The sequence below is a fragment of the Alligator mississippiensis genome, chromosome 11 (genome assembly GCF_030867095.1).
Source record: "Alligator mississippiensis isolate rAllMis1 chromosome 11, rAllMis1, whole genome shotgun sequence".
NCBI lineage: Eukaryota > Metazoa > Chordata > Crocodylia > Alligatoridae > Alligator > Alligator mississippiensis.
This window is the reverse complement of record NC_081834.1, coordinates 24593427-24617120: the sequence shown is the minus strand read 5'-3', so window position 1 is coordinate 24617120 and position 23694 is coordinate 24593427. Positions and strand designations below refer to the sequence as shown.

Sequence of the window (23694 nt, the reverse complement as noted above, 5' to 3'; positions counted from 1 at the left end):
AGATTAGATGTCAGCAACCTATGGACCATGGGCTGGATCTGGCCCATGGAACCATTGGATCCAGCCTATGGACATGGACTTAAGCAGTCAGATTGACCCAGATTGAAACATCTGCCACTGCCCCCTGCAGTTTCTCCCACCTATGTCCCTTGGCAGCCCCAAAGGCTCCAATGGGGAATAATGGGGAAAGAGCAGGGTGTGGGCCTGAGGCTTCAGGGGAATAACCAGTGGGCTGAGACTGCTGGGGGTAGGCATAAGTGGGGGTAAGTGTGGCAAGGGACAAGCCATTTGCACCCACACTGCTTGCTACCCACCAGCTGCCACCTTACTGCCTGTCCTCCATTGCTCCTCTACCACTTGCCCTCTTACTGTCTTCCCTACTATCTGACCCACTGCCTGCCCCCCCAACCACTGCTTTCTGTGCTGCACTGGTGGGGATGAATTTAAGATTCAAAAAGGGGAAGAGGGAGGACCCGGGCAACTGTAGGCCATCAGCCTAACCTCTATCCCAGGGAAAACCGTGGAAAAGCTCATTAAAGACTCTATGTGCTATACGCTTACAGAAGGTAAGATTCTTAACAACAGCCAGCATAGCTTTGTCACAGGTAGGTCTCATCTCACCAATCTCATCTTCTATGACCAGGTCTCTCACCACCTGGGTATGGGAGACGAGGTAGACGTTATATACCTAGACTTCCAAAAGGCTTTTGATCTAGTATCCCACGATATCCTTGTGGGAAAACTGGAAGATAGTGGGCTCAGCTGCTTTACAGTTCAATGGGTAAGAAACTGGCTGCAAGGTAGGATCCAGAGAGTTCTCATGAATGGATCTGTGTTGTCCTGGCACAAAGTTGCCAGTGGTGTCCCTCAGGGGGTCCATGCTTGGATCAGTGCTTTTCAACATCTTTATCAATGATTTGGATGAGGGGAGTGAAAAGCTTGCTGGCCAAGTTCATGGATGACACCAAGTTATGGGGCAGTGTGGTCACATCAGAAGTTGGGTTGCAGATACAGGTGGAACTGGACAGACTCAAGAGCTGGGCAGACCAGAACCAGATGAAGGTTAACACTTCCAAGTGTAAGGTGTTCCATCTGGGGGCAAACAACCCTCAACATACATACAGGCTCGATGGTGACAGCTTGACTTGTACCATGGCCAAAAGGGACTTAGGGGCAATGATTGACCATCACATGAATATGAGCCACTAGTGTGATGTAGTGGCTAGCAAGGCAAATAACACACTGGCATGCATCAAATGATGCATCTTGTGTAAAACTAAGGAAGTGATACTCCCACTCTGCTCAGCACCGGTGGGACCACAGTTGGAGTACTGTGTCCAGTTCTGGGTGCTGCACTTCAATAAGGACATGGAAAAACTTGAGAGGGTCTAGAGAAGAGCCACCTGTATGCTCAGACACTTGCAAGGCAAGCCATACAAGGAAAGGCTAAGGGACCTGGGCCTCTTTAGCCTAAAGAAGAGAAGGTTGAGAGGGGACTTGTTAGCAGTTTACTGCTATATCAGAGGAGTGCATCAGGAGCTCAGTGAACAACTGTTCACTAGGGCATCCCTGGGGAAGACCAGGACCAATGGATACAAACTCCTAGAAGGCTGCTTCAGGCTTAATACCAGGAAAAACTCCTTCACAGTCAGGGTGTCCAGACTGTAGAATAAACTCCCTCCAGAGGTGGTGAAGTCACCTACCCTGAAGGTTTTCAAGAGGAGACTGGGCAGTCACCTCACTGGGGTCAACTAACCCCAGTTGTCTTCCTGCCTAGAGTGGGGGGGCTGGACCCGATGATCTGCAAGGTCACTTCAAGCCCCTAACAATCTATGAATCTAAAATGACCCTCCAATACTTAGATTCTAAACATGGAAAATTATAACAAATTTATAATTTTTTCAAGTATAGAACCTAATTAATGGGAGGTTCTTTTATAATCTAGGGTCATCTTGGATTTGGGTAAATACAATAGGTTTCCAGCCTCTGGTGATTGATAATAACAGCCCTGCTTTTTATGTCTCTAGGCACAAGGCTCCTGAAGTAAGGGGCTATGGTCTAAAGTCACTGGAGAGAGTTTCAGTCTTGGATTATGTAATACAGGTTCGGTACAGCTAAAATTTTTAGAAGCTGTAGTCAGCATGTGTTATATACATATATTCTGCATGTATATTATTAAGATCATTTGCCAGGACCCCCTGAAGGTTTATCTACTTCTGAAGAAGTATATTTGGGCTGATGTTTTACCACTACAAAATATCAAACAACTAGCATGTATACAACATCAGAAGACCGTGTTATAGGATCTAAAAATTTTATTCAGGACAATCAGCACTAATGAACTTGGATCTACCCCACAGTGGTTAAGAAAGTGCACTGGTGGGACCAATATTTTTTTAAATGCCTTCACATCTCTAGTTCAAGTACTACTTCACTGTGAATACTGTTTGAGAAACAGATTTAAATGACCTAATCTTTTTCATCAGGATTGGATCTAAACTGGAGAAACAAGGATGAAGTTTCAAAATACTTAACCACCCTCTTCCACATTCTCTCAGAATGTATTTATTTTTCTGGAAATTATATACTTACGTCATAGCTTGATAAATATATTCAATTCCATAACGCATTGCAAATTCATCTACAATTTCTTGTGCAGCGTCATCAAAGTACACCTTCCAGGCTTCATCACCTTTCACTTCAGGAATTTTTACAGCACCATTAGATTTAACTTCCGTCAAGTAATGGAATAGGTTCTAAAGGTAAGAGATTTTTTTTTTCAAATCAATAATTTCCATCTTTAAGTAGTATTATACAATGCACTATTTTTTCAACATATTCATTATTTTCAAATTCTATTTGTCTTTCCAAAGTCTAGAACCAAATAAGCATCATTTGGTAGAAGAAAACTAGTGCTTAAATTTTTTTGTGTGATGGAACTCTGCCAGTACAAATCAGTGATTCTGCACTTTGATCTATCTCCTTGACATAAGGTCACCTCAGTAAACCAGTGCAGACTAGAACAGATCTAATGCTGTGTAAAATAATGCAGAAACCTTCTCTTCAGTTTCATATACCCTTCATATGTTATATCATGATGTTATAATGCTCAGTGACCAGTCCGGCAGCCTGAATTGGATTTGTATACAATAAATTTCTAATTTCAAGATTTAAAAACTGTAAGTTATAGGCAATATCTTTCGAATAGCTCAGAAATTTCTCAAAGAACAAAGGGACAAAATAAGAACAGGATTTAGTAAGCTTCCCAGCAAGAGCTAGCCTTTAATTTACAAGAAAATGACAAAGAATTTGTACCTTCGATCACCTAGCTTGGCTATAAACAGAACTGGTAACTGTTAGGTCTCCTGATCATTTCTAGTGACAAAAGGCAACTAAAACTGTTGAGCCCATTTCAATTTCTCTACAATTTTCTTTCCCACATCCCACCTCACATGCATCTTAGGAGTGCAACCTGGCACTGTTGAAGTCAAGGTAATTTTGCTGTTTGCTTAAGTGGGATCCTAATCAAAGATACACACCCTATATATAAATACCAAATGTAAGTCACACCAGAGCCAATTTTGTGGCCACATCAAAGAGTTAGAACTGCACTATTAATAGCATGCCCATTGCCTACCAGACTTAGATATTCATCAATTATTTTGGGATAAAAATTAAAGGGGCATAACAGAAAGAGGGGTTAAAGGAAATGGATATCTACTGGAGAATGCTGGAAGATGCTGACTTTATTTGTGATACTTTCTGTTCATTTTTTTTCAAATGGGCTTAATTTTGATCCTGCTTGTTTCCTGCTATCATCTTCCTGTCCCCAAAACATTGCATCCAAGGAAACTGAAAGAAAACAGGGGCTATCATCTCATCTGCCAGGGCTCTGAGGTCTAAATAACACACACATCAGTACATTTAAGATAGAACATCCACAACATATAGATACTGCCCTGTATTCACAAACAGTGAATGAAGATCTCTCCTTCTTTCTTCTCACCATGTGGTTTTCTAAGTGCTTAGTACCTAAATACTTTAAAGTCTTGTGTCCCCAGAATATGAAACTAGAATCCACCAATCTAAACCAGTGGTTAAAATTGGAAAACAATACTCTTTTCAGAGGACATTTCTATGGCATGAAGACCAGAAAAAAGGCCAGTATGTCATGAGGTGCACTCCTAATTCGACTAAAAGTTCTGAGAACACAGTGTTATCCTTGAATCCTACAATAACCAAAATCCATGTAAAACTAATAGGAATTCTGATTGTAAAAGAATGGACCAATCAGGTTCCTGGAGTGTATACTTCAGACCCTAGAGAAAAATACAGCTTGTATATCAAAGTTGAATATTACAAAACTAATTCTAGTTTTTCAGTTATTGGACAGATAACAAATGTGTTCTGGGATTTTTGAGAATTTAAAAATTAATGAATAAATACATGCATACATACACAAATGAAAAAGCCTCCAAATGTGGCTACATCTTTTAATGACATTAAAAAGCATGTAATTGGTATTACAATACTGAGGTAGAGAACTGCAGCAGGCGGGTCAGGAATCCCATTTTCTGGCCTTTCCAGATGCTTCTGGCAAGACTAACTGCCCAATGTGTATAGTACACCAGTCTCTCCTCCTTGAACACAGTGACTTTGAATGTCATCATTATATTCAGTCACTGTTAGAGACTCTTAATACATATACAATATTTTGAAAGGAAAAACCTGTAGTGAAATTAATTGTATCAGTTTTCATAGCCACATATGAATATAGGGCTTGTTTATTAGTGTTGTACTCCCAATTTATCCAATTTCTTTGTACCAAACTGTCTTGTACACAAACAAATGTCTCTCACCACAAAACTTCTCCAACATACCTCATGTAAACATGTATATTGTAAATGGTATGGGGCAACTTTTTCCTCTCCTTTTATTTCAACATTGATTTTCAATCTAATGGCACCAGAGACCGCTGATTTATCCGTTCGTTTTTCTGATAAACAGAAAAATAATATATTAGTTATTACCAAGAATAAATTTCTGTCAAGTGATAAATATAGTATTGCACTTCTAAAAATTCTTTCTGGTTCAAGTAATGATTTTTTTTATGCTTGAAGAGTCTAGCTGTTGAACTCAACAGATATTGCTTTTCTTAGCCAGAAGTTTTCAATGTAATGACATTCTTGATAGCTTTGCAAACCTGAGTTCACATACAGTCCAGGCTATGAAGCAGAACAGTATGTTGTGAAGTAAAGAATTTCTCATACTCCATCATGTAAAAAGGAAATTAGTTTCTCTATTTATTATCTGCATTAATTATTAGTGATGCTTCCTATTTCCATTTTTACCAGCAGTCTCTAAAACAGCAATGTCTTAGGGGAAACCAGAATATTGTTACCATAAACTCAATTCTTCAGCTAAGCGGGGGAGGGGGAGCAAAGAAAAGACTTGGAGAACTTTGTACCATACAATCTGTATAAGTCTGTTTATTTGCTATTGCTTCTTGAGCTCTGGATTGCAGTTCTTTGATTCCAACTATTATTATTCCAGTCCATTCCAGTGTAATCTGATTCAACAAGCACTAAGATTTTTTTTGTAGGTCTTTTGCATAGTTCTTCTGCAAGACGAATCATGAATGAAGCGAACAGTATAATGAGTAAGGATTTGGGATTTCAACAGATCCAGTGCATTTCTTTTTTGAATAGTTCACTCCTTTTTCTTGTGTGTCTGCTTGTGTGCTAGAATGAAATGTACCACCCTCTGTTCCAAATAATAAAATTATCAGCAGCCATCTACCAAAGATTATTGCACATGACAGGTAAGATCTTTTCAGTCTGGGTTTTTCTTTTCTCTATTTGTGCAAGAAGAACTTGTACCTTCTAAATTAAATTGCTATTAAAATTGCTTCCAATCAAATCAGTAATTTTTTTAAGAATCAGTTTAATCAATTGCTTGTTTTTATATCAGTTTTATCAGTTGAACAATATTATGAAAAATCATTTGTGATGACAAAGACTAGTTTCTTAGTAAAAATCATTCTCAGTACAAACAAAAAAACCCATGGCTTTGTTTTCTTTGCTGCAAATCAGCAAACATTTTCCCAGACACAGCTCTGTATTTCAATAGCATATGGAATACTAAGTGGGAACAGTGGAGAAAAAAGGGTATTGCACTGTATTTTGGTACAGATTGTTGCTCAGGAAACAAATTTATTCCAACTTTAGAAAAGTCTCAGTTATATAATTTACCCCAAACTTTTTATTCAGCAGGCTACCTAGACTCATATTTATATTACCAAACAAGTACAGGAGAGTTGCACTTGACACTATGCCTCTGTCTGTATGGTGCATAACAATATGCTTATAGAAATGAAGTATTGCATACTTAGCTTTTACATAAGATAAGCTTTGTTTACAAGGACAACTTATTTGCACATATACCATCCCATTTACTGGCATGCTGTTTGTAACCCTGGGCCTGATCCTCATCTGTATTGCATCTTTGGATGTAAAACTGAAAAGCAATACTAAGGAAATCCTTGGAGTTATACAAGTGCAAAAGTGGTACAAGTCAGAGGAAAATTAGGCTCAGGCCTGTATGCAAACATGTATGATTAAAGGAGAAGGTTGGTAATGCATAATTGCAATACAATAAGCCAATGCATGGTTATGTCTTTCTCTAATATACATCCTTGTAGATTCATGTCTCAGACTATGCATGTGAATAAACTGACATAAAGGATTTTCTTATATTATCTTTATAGTCACATTACTGGTGAAAATCTCATTTTGAATTAAAAGAAAATATCTGCTTTTTGGACTAGAATTTTCCCTGACTGGCTATCTATTCAAATTGAAAACAAAGTTCTTTCTCATGTGGCTAGATTTACAGAAAGCATACATTCTACTCGTTTTCAAATCAACTTGCAAATTAACTCACATTTTAAACTTGGAATCCAAAGCAGAGTACAGTTTTATTTTAAGAGAGAACATTATTCTGATATATCAGACATATATTACAAAACTCATAGCACTGCAAGATGCTGAATCAGAGAATCAGAGAAAATTAGGGTTGGAAGGGACCTCAGGAGATTATGTCTAAACTAATTTTTAAAATACCATAAAATAGGTACATACCTAAATTGTACCAAACGTCCATTTCACCACTCAGAGTTCTCACTTCAATGATAGTTTGTCCTAGAAAATCGTCTGATTCCTTTTTGAAATGTTGCTTTACTCTAGATTTAATGTCATCATCTTCATCCCAGACTCTCACTTTTATTCTGTCTGTAGAGTTATGGCATTCACTGTAAATAATATAATAAGATACAGACTATGATACATTTTCCCAAATGTACTGTTGAAGTCTGTTTAGTTTTTCTTGCTTTCAATACACTGGATAAACTTCTGATGGTGACAAGATACTGTGCATCTTCAGGGGTCCCCACTGTCCCTGTGGCACCTGCCCCATTCAGTGGAATGCTAGGCCACACAGAATCAGTGAGACTAAATAGTACCATTATGTTCACAAAGAACTATGGAAATTCACCTGATTGAATGAATTGTGCTGGAAATGAATTATGTTAAGCATAGGAATGAGACATTTTTAGGAACATCAAAACTGTTTCCCAACCTATGTATCATATGCATTCCATTATGAGATAATTAAACAGAAAACTTATTAAATGTGGAGGTATTCAGGGTATACCAAAATCTATCCAGCAGCATGGATTCAGTGCACCTACTCCATTTGACTACAGTAAAGTAGCTTCTCAAAAAGATTGTTTTGGTGGAAAATTTGAGAAAATCTCTTAGTATATTTTGAAATCAAGACAGTAGGTCTTTGAATGGAGAGTGAGACAACCCTCTACATGTGCAGGTAAAGTCATGATTGCATCTTATGTAGGGCTGGCCAATTATTTTGTCTGTAGGGCCACTTAATGAGTTTTGGTGAGTGGTTGAGAACTGTACACAAAAACTCTGTCAGAAGATATTATTTTAACAAATTATAGATACAAAAATCATATTATAAAATCAAATATCTGCTATACATACTTCAATTTTATTTAAAAAAATAAATTTGTGCCCTGATTTATGTTCTTTTGAGTAATGTACATAGATGCAATTGCATAATAACTCAAAATTAAATCTTACTCTTGTATATTGTGTGGGGGACTGTTGGGGGTAGGTGTGTGGAGAGGTGGGTGTAGGGTATGTGTATGGGGGAATGGGTGTGCATGGGGCAGGGGGTGCATGCAGCAGAGCTTGCCCAGGCAGTGTAGGTGCAGGTGTGGTCTGCCCCCCACTTCCCCACCAATCTAGCCTGTGGTTGTCTCCATGGCACTCTGCATGGAGCCAAGCACTGCCTGCTCCTGCATGCACCTGCCCCACACCTGCCAGACAGTACTGTCTTGGCCCCAGCTATGGCCAGTGTACACAACTTCCCAGTGGGGCTGCTGTCACAGCCACGTAGGTACTGCTTGGCTCCCCTGTCTCCAGCAGCACCTCCTCCTCCTCCTGCCCCTGCTGCACCACTCCAGGCAACAGTTAGCATGGAAAAACTGTCGCAACATGTGCCAGGCAGCAGCTGCCTAGCTAGGTGGGGAAGGGAGGTTGGGAGGGGAAGCCCTGCTGGGAAACTGTGCATGCTAGTTGGGGCCTTGGCCACTGGGGCTAGGGACAGAAGTTACACAAAAATGGGTGAAGTGATCAGAAACTGGTTTCAATCTGTAACAAAACAGAAGCTCAGTGCACATAGACCAGTTATAAAATGGCTGAACTGGTTTAAGATAAACCTGGCTGAATGTAGTATCAGACTTAACTGATTTGGGTCAAACCAATTTATGAAACTTCTGTCCCAAGCCCCTTCCTGGTTCAAGTTAAATCACAATCCCCCAACATCCCAATGTGCATTGCAGCCCTAAGCTGTGCTGTCTGCTCCAGAGAGCAGGGCTGGCCCTGCCTCTCTGCTCCCTAGCTGGAGCAGTGAGGGCTGGATGACAAGGGAGTGGGGGTGGGGCAAGCCCAGCTGGGGATGCAGCCTAGATTATGGGGGGTGGGAGGGAACTGCCTCCCCCCATCAAACACCAGCTGGGGTCTGGGACCAGGGAGTGGGGGGTGCTAAACACCCCCTCCCCTGCTTAAACTTACTGCTGGCTGCAACTGTGGACTACAAATCCCAGAGGCACCTGGAAGCAGGAAGAGGAAGTGATGAGCAACCCAGCAGAATTCTGCTGATTTAATTCTGGACTGCAAATCCAAGAGACTTCAGGGGCAGCAGGAAGAGGAAGTGAACACACAGCCACAAAGCTGTGCTCTAGTGCTCCCCCCCCCCCAGCTTCTGGCTTGAGGCACTTCATGTGGCTGCATTTCCTGAATCAAAGGTAAATGTTTGTTCACTTCCCTTTCAAGTTAATCTGTACAGTTTAGACTAACATGCAAAGACTGAATCAATTCAGCCTCCGGCTTTTTGACTGTCTGCACTTAGCCTGGAGGTGTAGGCAGAAGCATGGTGTGGCTTGGGCTGACTTGGATAGGAGTAGGTGGGGCTCAGCCTCATGCAGAGCATTGCAGGGGGTGGGTGCCCATCCATGAGCTGGATCCAATCAGTTGGTGGGCTATATTTGGCCCATGGGCCATGTTCTGACCACCCCTGATCTAATGCGTAATCCACACAACTGCAGCTCCTGCCATGCACATGTGCATGGCAGGAGGTGTGACTATGGAATCTTACATTAGATCCAATTGTGCCCTATTGCCGGTACAGGGGGAGCCTGACTATGGGCTTCCCCTGCTCTGGCAAGAAACAGGCTCCCACAGATGGGATCCCCCTTTGCTGAGGGGGATCCCACCTGTGGGGGCCATGCACAGCTGGGACTGAAAGCCCTACACCTGACAGGGCTCTCAGCCCTGGCTGTGCCTCAGGACCCAGAGTCCCACAACTGACAGAGGCTCTTAGCCCAGGCTGCATGAGATGTAGCAGAGCTGGGAGCCCTGTTAGTTGCGAGACTCTCAGTCCTGGCTGCATATGAGGTGGGGCAGGGGCTCAGAGCCCCATTTGGGTCTGAGGGTTTCACACAGAGAGACAATAATCACTGCCACTTTCCTCAGAATCCCTCTTCTTCCCAAACTGTGGACCCCTGAACTCCATAGGAGTAAAAACTTTTCCTGAGCTTCCCACATTCTGAAGGATTCTCCCCCATTTCAATCCATTCTGCTCCTTCCATTCACACAAATGAAGAGGAGCATCCAAACAAACCTAACAAAATATTTCAGTCCATATCTGAATGCTTGAGGCAAAAACAACATCAGCTACTTGCATCTAGATATAGCTGCATTCAAGGATTAATTTAATTTGGGGTAAGAAAAGGAAGATTATGCTTTTATTTTAAAGCTTAATCAGTGTGACTGAATAGCTGTAACACCTGAAGAATACTTCCTGGTGGGCTGCTCTAAGGAAACTACATCACAACTGGCGTGATAAGATAGGGCATGTGTAGATAAAATGGGGACCCTAAATTGAAGCGGTGGATTTTTTTTTTAAAGTTTCAATTTAGGGCCAAGTAACCCCCTGTGTCATGCACACACCTATGCACTTACCTGCTTCTCTAGTGGTGGGGAGGGGAGGGCGAACTGCTGGCAGGTGGAGCAGTCCCTGAGCTGTGGGGGGTGAGGGTGTTGTTGCTTCCCTCCACGACTCAGAGGAGGAGTTTTAGTTTGCTGCTCCCTAAATCATTTAAGGTGCATTACGCTGCCAGATTTGCTATGGAGGCTGGAATTATTCAAGCAATACCCCGCCGATGTGTGCAAGCACCAACACCATTAAAGCAGTGCAAAAGCATTTAACACACTTTAAAAGTGTCATGCACACATGGCCCTCATTTTCTCTACACAAGGCCATAAATGCTTTTCAACTGATACAGTAACTTGATGTAAATCTAGGTCAATGAATAAATAAAACAAATTCACTGTACATTTGTGTTTTCAGTATTTGATACATTATCTATGCTCTTTTTTTATAGAAAGCCCATGTAAGGCTTGCTGGCCTTAATTCAACAGATTGTGCCAGTAGGTTGCTCATTACGCAAGTGTGTCATGTGCAATTAAGAACATTAAGCACATAAAAATAAAAAAATTAAAAAATATAGCTCTTGGACTAGATTCTTGGGTATGATGTTCACAGGGATAATGTTAAGGCTGTTCTATCCTCACACTGGGGAAAGGTGACATATTGAAAGAAAGAGGATAAGACATTGCATTCTTGTGTATTACCAATCTTCAGGGACAGTGATGGTTTCTCAGGCTGGCTAGCAGCTAATAAACAGATACTAACTGGTGCCGGCAGTTTTTGTAACTTCTCAATATTGTAAAGGTGCCTTATTTACTAAGCACTTTAAAGACACAGATTAATCCTCACAAGGATCCTTACATTAAAAAGTTTTTTAAAATCAATATATACCTTTAGATGTAATTGAAACTGTCCCAGGTATATAATATTGCCTATCTTCAATATCTGACGCCCTCTCTTCTAATGTTAGTAGTAAATTTGCACTTTTGTCAGTTCTATTTATCAGTAATTAAAAAATCTGGTAGCAAAACCAACAAACTGGCTGAGGAAAATGTTATAATCTCATTTGGCTGAAAATACCACTAAAGACCTTGTGCAGAGATTAATAAATCTGTGTTGAGCAGAACAGCAGTTTAATCAAAGCAGCATGTTCACCCTAATGATCTTTAGAGAAAAAGCTCTTCCTCCTTTTCTCAGAGGAGTTTGCTTATAGCATTTTTTTTTCATTTTAAAGTAACAGTGTTAATATAAAAGGAAAACTCTTTTTTTTTTTTTTTGCATTATCTACATTTTTTTACTTCACGTAGCAATAGGCTGCACTATTTTTGGCAAAATTAAGGAAAAAGATCAAGAGGTTAGCACAGGCTAGAGGTGGGGCATATTTTTAGATTGTGAGCCTGAAATGTAAAATGTCTTTTTAGTTTTCAATACACAGAGGCCCAGTAACACTCATACTGCAAACTTCCAAATACGTGACTTTGAAAATTTTGACAGATAGGGAACCCCAAACTTATCTTAGATAGGGATCCCCAAACTTCATCAGTGGTTTTTCTATTTAAATGAAATATAGATGCATTGAAAATGTAAGCAAGTCAATGCTGTTCTTCACATTCTGCAACAAATCACAAGAAACTATACTCTGAAGGACTTGACCTATTGTTGTAGCAGGATTTGTTTATCTTTGATAACATGGCCAACTATATTGTAGGGGAAGGTGTCAAACACACTTTCAGGCACAACACGTCCTTCCTTAGGTCTGTGAAAGAAGCAGATGTGGCTGAAGATAAGTAAAAGGTAGAAAAATACTTTTGTTTAACATCATGTAAATGTAAAGTGTCACTTAAGAATGGAAGCAGGCATTTACCTGTGGGTGCAAAATTAAGTTAACACAAGTAATAACTGACCAAATAAAGAATAGCTGAGATAGATAAACTCAACCACATGAAAGAATAGGATCATTCAGAAGGAAAGAGGGCTGCTGTCACTCTGCCAGAAAGGCCCTTAACAAACCAGTGGTATATAAAGTAAACTAAAATTAGCAAACTTTAGGCTATTATCTTTCATGTTGGAGACTGGGCTGATGCCCAAATTCATAAAGGTAGCTCAAGTTTTATCTATGCCCATCCACTAAGATTGTCGAGAAGTCTGCCAATCCAGAGACTCTTGGCCTTAGGTAGCATAGTGAGAGAAATCTGAGAAATAGATATGATAGATAAAATAGATTAGGTAAAACAGATGTGACAGTTAGCTTAGTGATTTGTAATATGAGTTGATTGAGAAATTCCTATAGCAGCTAGAAAGTCATTATCCCTCAAGTACTAACCTAAAGGGCAAATCTTCAAACTTCCATGTATACCAGAGCAATTTGAGACACATGCCTGCCTGATAAGGCAATAAGCTGTGGGGATTTACTGTACCCAGCCACTATTCAATTGACTTTTAGTAAAATCATAAGAAACAAGAATTGAACTAAGGGTGGGAAGTCATGGTATCCTTTAAAAATCAATCTGACATCAAGACCTACTGCTCCCAGGTGCAAAACCAAGATCTTCAAAATATGCTCAAACAGACTGATGGCATTCGGTAGCCTTGCTGCCTTATTGAGTTTTGGATACTCTCTGGGGCTCTGCTGGGATGCCCAGGCTAAGCTGTTTCTGGCTAAGGCTTGCATGCTTACTTCTGTTATAGTGGCTTCTTGATTTTGGTTTTCCCTCAGCAGAGTTCAGAAGCCAAAATGATATGATGCCACTGACGTTTGAAGCTGTGCATAAGCCACCATCCTGTTTCTTTGTCATGTATACTGATTAACAGTAACATAGCTGACTTTTACATTTTATTTCTAAAATTTAATTGATAACAACTCGAGGTAAAATGAGACTCGCTTTATGTTTCATCAACATCTGTTTCAGACTGCAAACTCAGGAAGACAAAATGGTAATGGTTTCCACAGGGATACAAATTTTGGTGGCTGTCTTAACAATGGAAGTCTCTTTACAAAAGATGCACTTTAAAAAAAATAACTTTAAGATTCTGGAGCTTTCAAAGAAGACTTGTGTGAACCAGTCTTACTCTCACAAACTAAAATATGTCAAAATCAATATACAAACTACCCGCTATCTGTATTTTGTCTTACTTTGTGTTTCTGTGCAGGTACTTAGGAACCCTCTGCTTTTGCCATATTGCAGTCCTGATTTCTTGTATATACTGAACACCTGTTTTGATTAAAGGGACTTAGGTAGAGCAAATCGTCCAATGTGCATCTGGGGAAGAGGAAGAGGAGGTCTGCATCTTAGCCTCTTTCCAAAATCCACACTCAGAGTCTAATGCTGGATCTGCTTAACAAAGGAGAATAACTTACCTACAAAGATTATTCCTTACAGTACCATATGTTTTTGTTTCCTTGCTAAGTGGATATTTTAAGCAATCCTTCCAGGAGTGAATCATTAAAAAAAAAAACAAAAAACAAACAATTGCTACTTTTCATCTAAGCTCCACATATAAGTAAACCTGCATTATTCCAATCACAAAAGATGCTGACAGATTTGTTTTTGTGAGGAATTAGCCCTGTGTTCTTACGCATCCAGGCAGCTAGAAATGCAAAACAAAGTCCTCTGGTCTTTTTCTGATAGTTTTAATTATGGAGCAGTAATGGAATTAATTAAAATGTAACAATAATAACATGGAGTAAGAGCTCATTTGTTTAAAAATCAGATTGAGTGGAGATTAATTTTGAAGTAAATGTTCTGAAACAATGTAGTCTTATTTCTGATTGGTGCCAATTGCTTCCAAACACTGCATCAAATTGCTTGTTTAAAAGCTTTATATGCCAGTCTGAATATGTAATTGCTAGTAAAAGCAGTGACAACTTAATTGTGTTAGCAATACTTTAATATCTCGTTCAGATGACACTTGAACATATTTAAGAAAATATAGGTCACAACATAGGAATTGCTGGCTGGATCTAGTTTTTGTCAGAGCCGATTTGAATCAGTGCCTCGACACAGTGGAACTTTCTAGCACAAGGCATGGTAAGGCAGGGGAAGTCTTGGCATGGATAGAGTTCCCACTGAGGAAATGCAGATTTGCATAATACGATTGGCTGATGTTAAATTATTCCCACATGGCGGCTGGCAATTGGCTCGCTAGCCGTATAAAAGGTTAGGGGCGTTTCCGCCCTAGTTGAAGAACTCCGCGATTCCCCCTGGAGTGGAACTCTGGCAGCTCGATCACCTGCCAACGACTCCCCGTCGTCAAAGCCTTGCGACGTAGCCTCTGTGTTGCATGCCCGAGCTACCCGGTCTACAAGAGCTCCTTGATTACCGATTAGAGAATAGAATTGTTGCAACTACGATTGCCTGTGCTGTATACGACTCTACAGTGTAAGTAAAGCCATCTCTGTTTTTCCAATTGATACGTGTCTCGTCTGTGCCTAATTCCGCTCCGGTGATAGAGAGTACCCATCTTCCCGTCACGGGATCGCAGCCGCAACCCCAGCTAGCGTTCCCGAGGACTCCTGATCCTCGATTTCCCCCTCAGCCCCCACAGTTTTTACTGTTATAGTAGTGTCTGTTTCTGTTAGAATATCTGGAAAAAGTAACAACTGTTAAGTTGTAAATGACTTAATTGTTCATGTCTAAAACAGATCCATCTTTCCCTCAGTCTAATTTATTATTATTTTTTAATAGTGAATCACTGAACCAGGGCATTGCAATTGTCTCTTTCCTTTAGCTTCTCAGATAAGAGCTCTCACTTTTACCTCTCAGCTGTAATGAAGTCGCAGTGAAAAAATATTTTCATCACCACAATATCTGCAACAGAACTCAGACTCTGCTGCAACTTGTTCCAATTAGTTATTTATGAAATTAATATTCTGGCGCTCTGCAGGTAACAGTTTTAATTTTTGGTAGAAGTACTCAATTAAAAGTGCTCCTTGCTTAAAATAAATACAAATACATTTTAAGTTCATTTGAATGCTATATCTGGCCCTTATGATTAACCAACAGGACTGGAAAGATATGAAAAAGGGTTAGCATTCGACAGTTAAAGCTATTACCCTATTTCTTTTATCTCAAATATGTAGTACCATTTAATTCATGCTATATCACAATCTCCCTCAGTGATTTCATATCAGTATTAACCAGGATGGGAAGTCAATGAAAAAGTCAAGGTCCTGGAAAAGTAGGTACTTATTTTAACTCTCTGGATGTAGTTTGAGAAATTCATTTTCATCATAAAATAATCGCAGGGTAATTCTGCTAGCTCCTGTCCCATATCTGATTCATGACAATGGTTCACCATTAAAGTACTATGGATTTATACTCCATGCATCCTTGACTAGCATGGGAGCTGACTGTTGTTCCTGCTGGGGGGGAGGGATGGCTTAAAATGATGACCCCTCCCACCCACCAGCTGCATGGCCAGAGCAGAGGCAAGTGGAGCCTGCGGGAGACAATGGCAGGGGTAGATGCAGGCTGTCTGCTGTGGGCTTGAGACTCCCCACCCTGCTGCCCTTCCTATGGGAGCCTTGTACTGGCTGTACCACCATGGTAAGGTGCCTCCTGCCCACCTGGCAGCAGCAGGGGTCACAATTCAGCGCCACTGCCCCCACTGCTGCAGGGTAGGCAGGAGTGCCCCACCATGGTGGCACAGGGGTCCTGGGGGGGGGAGGGCATCAGGGTGGGGGGCCCTGAGCCTGCAGTCCATATCTGCTCTCATCCCATGCAAAAACTTGGGGGGCATGTGCCCCCCATACCCTCCTCCCCAGAAGTGTATGCACCAGTAGGGAGCCATCCCCCCAACCCCCTGGGTGAGCCACCCATAGCTCTGTCCTGCTCCCCACCCCAGTGGCCCCAGGGCCAGCACAGGGACCTGCTCTCCACCACTGCCTGGGACTGTATTTCTGATAACATGCATGTGTGCACACGCACGTATGCACATGGCGCCTCCTGTGTCCTGCTCTCCACAGCCCCTTGCAGGCTGGAACTCTGCTAGCCAGCAAGGGAAAACCTGTCATTTCCAGCATTTTTCTGCAGTGAACAGAAAACCCAGATCCCTGTATGATACTGGGAATCTGAGACAAATGCTATCCTACAGTCATGCAGCCTGGGACTGGGACTTGATGTTCCCATTTCAGGACTGTCCCATCAATTAGGGATGGATGGTTACCTTACTCTCTTCCTGAGGGGGGCCAAGGTCCTCGGGCCCCCATGTACTCAGTGTCTATGCTGACTAGTGCAATGCTCTAGCCTGCTTAGAAGGAATACAAAAGTGGACCAATCAGGAATACAAGCGGACCTGGTATCTTTAATGTTGTTTACTAGTCATCAGAATACTTAATAGAAATTCTGGTTAGGCAAACAAACATGAACATTAAAAATATTCATTTTAAAAAATTAAACCCTCCAGTATGTATCCCCAGCTAAACAATGTTGAATTTCATGTAGAGCATATCCTTATGTGCCATCACAGGCAGGTGACTTATAATTCCTACAGAAAAATAACAAAATGTCAACATCTTCCCCAATACATAGTCTGATTAATAATTATTTTCACTTATAATATTTATGTGGAATGATAAAACTACATTGAAATAGCCATATATCATTAAATTGAATATCTAGCACCATGCTGCCAGTTTCATCTAGCATTTTGAGACTCATCAGAAAAATGCCCTTTTTTAACCACCTCTCCAACAACAACTAATTTAATTCCTTCAACAATGTAGCTTGCATTGAAAAGATGAAAATGCTAAAATATGCAAGCCATATGTTTGTGGTTCAAATATTTGAAGACATCTAATAGAGGACTTATTAAGACACCTCATTTAAACCAGAAAGACCACAAACTCTAAAATACATTAAACCAAATTTGAAAATACCTAGAGATCTGTTATTCTCCTTGATTGCTTTGAGGTTTCCACATTGATTTTTTGACAACAGCTGGCTCCCCAAATCATAGCCGTAAGATATGTGGATTTTTATTATGCAGTAACCACAATGTGGCAAGTGATGAAAATGATTTTTTTCACTATCTTTCTGAATAAAATATTTTTTTCCCCCTAAGTATTCAGTTTTCTTTTCCATCTTTGCACTGCAGAGATTAGATTTAGAGGAAAATAGACTGCTATTCTGAAAAGAATGTAAAGTTTAACTCAAGGCACTTTGCAGACAATCATGATCTCTGAATGTCTGAAAGATTAATAATTACTATTAATCATATCTCCCAGTCAGATCTCTGATTTTGCTGCCTTATGAAGAATTGCATGCAATCTCAGTTAATATTGAAATGAAATGTCCCTTTCACCTACATCTAGAGGCACTGAGAGGCAATTCTGGTTATATACAATACCCAATGTGGTAATATTCTGAGAGGTAACCTCATTCTCAAAAACTTTCAGCAGTAGTTGGAAGTAGCAGCAAATTAGACAAGACTTCTAGTGGTGAAAACATTGGCACCAAAGGACATTCATTACCTTCTTTATTTAACTAATCTATTCTTCTCCATTTTATTTACTTCCTTTCTTTCAAGTAATTAAATAATGATTCATTTACCTTCTCTAAAGAAGGATGAATGGTCTAAATTTTGTTGTTTGGGTAATTTTAGAACTTCAAGTGTTTCTCTAGTAGCAGCCTTGGTGCTCAGGGTCAAAGAGTGCATTGGACAGAGGTTAACACAGCAGAAGTAATTGGGTATTTTACTAGATGCTATATTTAAAATGCCCTGTTATAGTATCCAGTCTTTCAAGGCTATTCTTCCTTAAAGGCATCATTACTGGAGTAGATAAGTTACTGGCATCAGGCCCACCAGAAATCATTCACAAAAAAAAATAAAAATAAAAAATCACAGAGATTCAAAAAATTAAAACTTTTTTCAGACTAACTAAGTCTCGGCATTTGATTGCCATAACACTTTTTTTTATCTTTTGAATGCTTTTCAAGAACAGTAATTAATCAGTTCTCATGCTAACACTGTAGGGTGTGTAAGATCATCATGTTCTTTTTGCCTAAGCTGGCCATCAGAACTGTGCTTAGAGCTCTTGATTCCTACTTCCAAACGAATTCTTCAAACTGCACTGCCTCCTGGCCCTTACAAAGCCCCAACCTCAGGGTTGACAGGTTATCACTGAGGAAATGACAAGCTGCAGCTCTTGCACCAAAGCCAGAGGCCCATCTATGTTCCTCCAGTTGTGTTGGATTTGAAAATTCCTACTCTGCCATTCTGCCTACAGGTACCAAATATTTCTTTTGCTATGATGGTCATCAACTACATTTACTCCTGGGTGGTTAAGCCACAGCATCGTTTCACATACTTCCCTCCACCATGTCTTAAAATCACCCAGCAATTTGTTAGTCCACAGAGCCTAATCCTTAAAACTCCCCTGCCTTAAACTGTGCAGATTCTTAATTGGTACATATCAACATAGCACCATTGAGATACAGTAATTGAAATCACCATTACAATTAATTCCTAATTGCAATTTGGGGGATTTTATTAATTATCCATATAATAATATATACTACTTTACATGTGACATGATATCTCCTACCACTTTAACATACATATTACAAATAAGACATAGCCCAGAAATAACAAATCACCAACTTTTCCCCTATAACTCATGTAACAAGTGTGAACAAAGATGTGAATGCCTGAGGGGACACAGGCTGCTTGCAGACGTTAAAACAAATAAACAAACCGTGCTTTACCGGAAGAAGCAGCATATTACTTCAACCTGGCTCTGCAGCTTCTATAGATTGGGCACTTCACTGGGACTTTTTGGCACTTTTAGCTAAAACTGGTTTAATCAGCTATTAGACAGAAGTGCCAAAAAAACCTGACTAAAGTGCCTGACCTATACAGATGCTGTGGTTCTAACTAAGTCACTGCCTCTTCTGGGCATTTAGTGCAGGAATGCACTGTTTAAAGTAAAGCGTTGCCTTTTTTTTTTTTTTAACGTCTGCAAACAGCCAAAATGCCTGAGGATACATAAACTTGTGGCAAGTCTTTCCCAAGAACATTTTGACTTTAATCACTCTTTGTATTAATCACTAGCAAACGACTCTTAAAATCAGTACATTATTAACATCATCATTAACATTATTATTGTTATTATTATTAGTCTTTTTAAATGAGCAATATTGTGTCTGGCCAAGAAGGGAGCTGTGAAAAACAGTTGTACACATTACCTAGAACAAACTGTTCTTGCTATTATTACTATATTCATCAGAGAATGACAGCTGTGATTCACTAGAAAAACAGAATCATCAGTCTCAAGGATCATGTACAGAAGTTCAATAGACTAGTCTAACCTAAACTACTTAAGTCTGATACTACATCCATTCTGGTCTATCTTAGATCATGATCTGCTATTTTTAAACCCATCTAGGTGCAACTTGTGCACTGTTCTGGGTGTAGACTGGTTTCTGAGTACTTATTCTGGTAAAAGTGTAATGTGTGTACCTAGCCTAGACTGAGATTACTGGGGCTGGAGACAGAGCTTCCTTGGCAGCTAGCCTATAGCTATAGGAGTCGCTTCCAGATCTTATTAAAATGACCACAAATCTCAGTAGCATCAATGCAAAATGTAAAACATGTTACCTTGCCTTAGCTTTCCAGAAATACCCACAAGCTGAAGAATCTGGCAATGCATTTTGATACCACAATGATATACCACTATAACAACCCAGACAGGCAAACAGTATAGAAAGAAAGGAGGCTAAGCAGTATGTTGAACTTAATCATTATGTTGAATATTCCCCAAGGCAAGATACATTTATTTCCCATAAGGTTGCTGCATTTATATCAGTCCTATATTAATTAATCATCTTTACTTTCCATGGAAGGTGCTTGACAAAAGACCAGCTGTTTTAGCTTTTTAAGCATCCGAACTGAAAGGTGAACTTCACTTCCTCCCTGCATCACGGTTGTGACAGGAGCAGCTGTCTGAATGCCCATAAAGTACAAGGTTTGGCAGGGATCAGCTAAATTTCAGATGTACTTCCATGCATTGAAAGCAATGTTGGTTTTTCATCACCTTATGCTGAAAAACCAGCAAGGTTAAAGCAAGTGCCACTATTTAAATGCAGCTTCTTTAAAGAAAATGGGAGTGCTTCAGAGAGCTAAGCTTTGTTTTACAGGAAAATAACAGACATTGGGGTGCAGACAGAAGTGCAGTTCCCAGATGTAACTGAGAACATTTTCTGCAAACCATTCCGAGTTACAACATTCCCCCAAAGCAAACAGAAGTTCACTGCTGGCTCCAGGGAGCGGTGGAATCTAGCTGCTGGCTAGAACCTGCTCAGCCTGGTTCCCATAGCAACAGGCTCCCTCTCTGCTGGCCATTTTCAGATGAGAGGGGGGAAAGGCACCGGAGGGAGCTCATTCTTGGTGCTCCCAGCTGGTGCTGAAGGGTTAATTGGAGCCCCCCCTATCTCAGGGGGGTGGGGAGGGGGTCCAATACACCTGCTCCACCTTTGGGCAGGGGGCTGAAAAGACCCCACACTCTATTCCCTTTGCTCCCTTTCACCCCTCCCATTCTGAAAACAGCAATAGGCTGGGAGGTCTGCAGACTTGCAGACACAAGTTATAGAAGATGCCACAGTTTGCAACATCTTCATCTGATACTTCATACAATGAGGGGTCAGATTTTCAGCATTTTGGAAGCTGTTTGCAGCTGTGTACTTGTGTTGAGTCATGTCTATAAACTGTGGCCTGATCTGTGGCCAGACTGGGCCACAGAAACTGTCATTTCTGTCTGCACCCAGATTTCTCATGGGAATAAGATTTTTGTTCTGGGATACTACAGACACACAAGCCCATTGTCCCACTTAAAGTATCTATGAAGTAATACTTTTTGTCAAGGCCTATTGACACTCATTTGAGTAATCACCTTTCATTCCAAGGATAAGCTATGTGTGTAAAGGGCAGTGCTACTTTGTCTTGCGTTTTGACTCTTCCCCTGCCACAAATGCAGTTCTGATTGATCAGAGCCCCGTTCAAGAAGAGAAACCTGTTGTGCTAAATGGAATACAACTATGAAACAAGACTCTGGTGCTCTGAAGAGCTTACAGTCTATAGGGAAGATTTTCAAGAGTACAAAAGAAAATGTTCTAGTCCTTTTTGGGGGGACTAGAAAGGCCCCAAGAGAGGCAGAATAGATAAGGGACAGAAAACAAAGAATTCTCATCAATGTTACCTTTTTATAGCTGGGGAACTGAATTATGGAGAGATTAACTCCCTAGAACCCTTTCACCTAAGGTCACCTTGGATGTATGTTGCAGAGTCAGGAATTGAATCTAGATCCAGTGCCATCACCACAAGACCAAAGTACATATTTTAAATAGAAATGTCTATAGTAATTCTGTGTGTGAGTTATAATGGTAAACATTTAGATAGTCTTAGTGAAGTCAACCAGCTACCTTATCACATAAAGTTATGCATGTTCTACACAGTGTTGAACTAGACCCCAATAAATTTGATTAAAAAATTGGTAGCACTGACATGTGAAATCAATGATACAGTATAAAAAAAATTTGCAGCTAAGTCCTTGTAAAACAGTTAACAACTTGCTGGATTCATATGTGAGGGGAGAGAATAAGATATGTGGAATAAGGAGAAAAACATTTAAACCAGAGCCAAAAACCTACACAAAAGTGATTATTTCTAAATACAGAAAAAGGCATTTAGAGGCTTTAAATCAAGATGATTTACACAGGCCTGAAACTACAATCTTGACGTAAAATTTTGACACCTCTGAATGCAACTCTCTTCACTCTTTAACTGATAAGTTGCTGCAGAGATTTTACTGATGTTGGGATAAGGAATAATTTTATATCAGAGCAACTCCCTTCGCAGTAATGTTAACATAGACACACCTGTACTTCACAGTATTTCTCTGTCTTCCCACAGTGATTTGTGCCTTCTGTTGGGGTCCCTAGGGTTGGCCATGACACCCCTGGCAGCTCTGTGACCGTACCAGCTCTGCCCTGAGGGTGCCCTTTTGTCTCACCTGCTGTGTCTTGATGGTAAAATAATGAATTGGGTGGCTGCCCATGGGTCTTCATGTAGCCCTGGTCTGCTGAACCCCAGAAGAACTCACTGGTGCTTGGGGAATTTGCTGCACCTCGCTCCAGTACTATGCTACACAGGGTACCTCAAGCCTTATGGGCTAAATGTGTGGCTCCAAACCTCCCCAATACCACACCACATGCCTCGCAGGTGTTACACAGATGTTGTCTACTCTGTTGGGGCTTCAGCCTACTTGGCCTCCACCCCTTTAATTTGGCTAAGCCTTCTAGCCTAGGCCCATGGTGTCAGACCTGGCTCTGAGGCACTAGTGCCAATTGGTCTCTTTTTGTCACTGGGCCTCTGGCCCTGTCTGCTGGGCCCCCAGCCCCCATGTAGCAGCACCCCTCTGGCACCAGGCCTCTGGCCTCTGTGTAGCTGCACCCCTTTGGTGCTGGGCCTCTGGCCCCCATGTAGCTGCACTCCTCTGGCACTGGGACCTCTCACCCCTGTGTAGCTGCACCCTGCTGGGTACTAATGGGGCCTCCGTACCACCCCTTACAGCCCGATCCCAAACCTCCAGTACTAACAACACCACAAACATAAGTTCCTGGACTATAACATAACAATGGCAATGGAGATAGCACTCTGCCGCTTTAAGAGGGTGAACTTTCCTGCTAGAGCAGCGTGCCTCTTAGCCCTGGGTACGTTGTGGGTTCGGGGTGCCTTACTGCTCCTGTAAGCATCAAAGCAGGCAACCACCCATCTCTGGGTAGCTTGCTCAGGAGGGAGCTCCTTCTCCTGGCAGTTGCCAGAGAACTAACCCCTGCCAATCCCAGCCTTAGGCTTATATGTATCCAGGGCCAGCTTACAGCCTGCAGGTGCCATCTAATTACCTCATTAGCTCAGGCAACCCACAGCTGTGGTGCTCTGTCAGGCCTGCAGGGCTCCCTGGCTAGGCTGCTTCTGCTCTTACAGAAGCAGGCATACCTTAGTGCCCCGCAACACCTTCTCCTACCTAGGGCAAGCATATTTTTTCCAGCAACGCTGTGCCATGTCTATTTATTCTGCTTCAAACTGGGCAGGGGCCAAGGTTGTGGATTTTCCTGCCTTCTGGGGAGG

General features: G+C 41.0%; 1 protein-coding gene and 1 long non-coding RNA gene across 2 annotated transcripts in view; one reads left to right on the top strand and one right to left on the bottom strand.

Annotated features, from left to right (window-relative positions):
* Positions 1-23694, bottom strand: part of UNC13C (unc-13 homolog C) — a 524763-nt gene that overhangs the window by 286325 nt on the left and 214744 nt on the right. Inside the window, exons 10-12 of the mRNA XM_014606134.3 lie at positions 7140-7309; positions 4881-4996; positions 2593-2756 (exon numbers count right to left, since the gene is read on the bottom strand). Of these exons, the coding sequence (XP_014461620.1) occupies positions 2593-2756; positions 4881-4996; positions 7140-7309 (450 nt within the window). The remainder of the gene's footprint in view (positions 1-2592; positions 2757-4880; positions 4997-7139; positions 7310-23694) is intronic.
* The window catches only part of LOC109280715 (uncharacterized), a 29408-nt gene continuing 11207 nt past the window's right edge, over positions 5494-23694 (top strand). The window contains exon 1 of the long non-coding RNA XR_002087134.2: positions 5494-5821. This is a non-coding gene — a long non-coding RNA (uncharacterized LOC109280715). The remainder of the gene's footprint in view (positions 5822-23694) is intronic.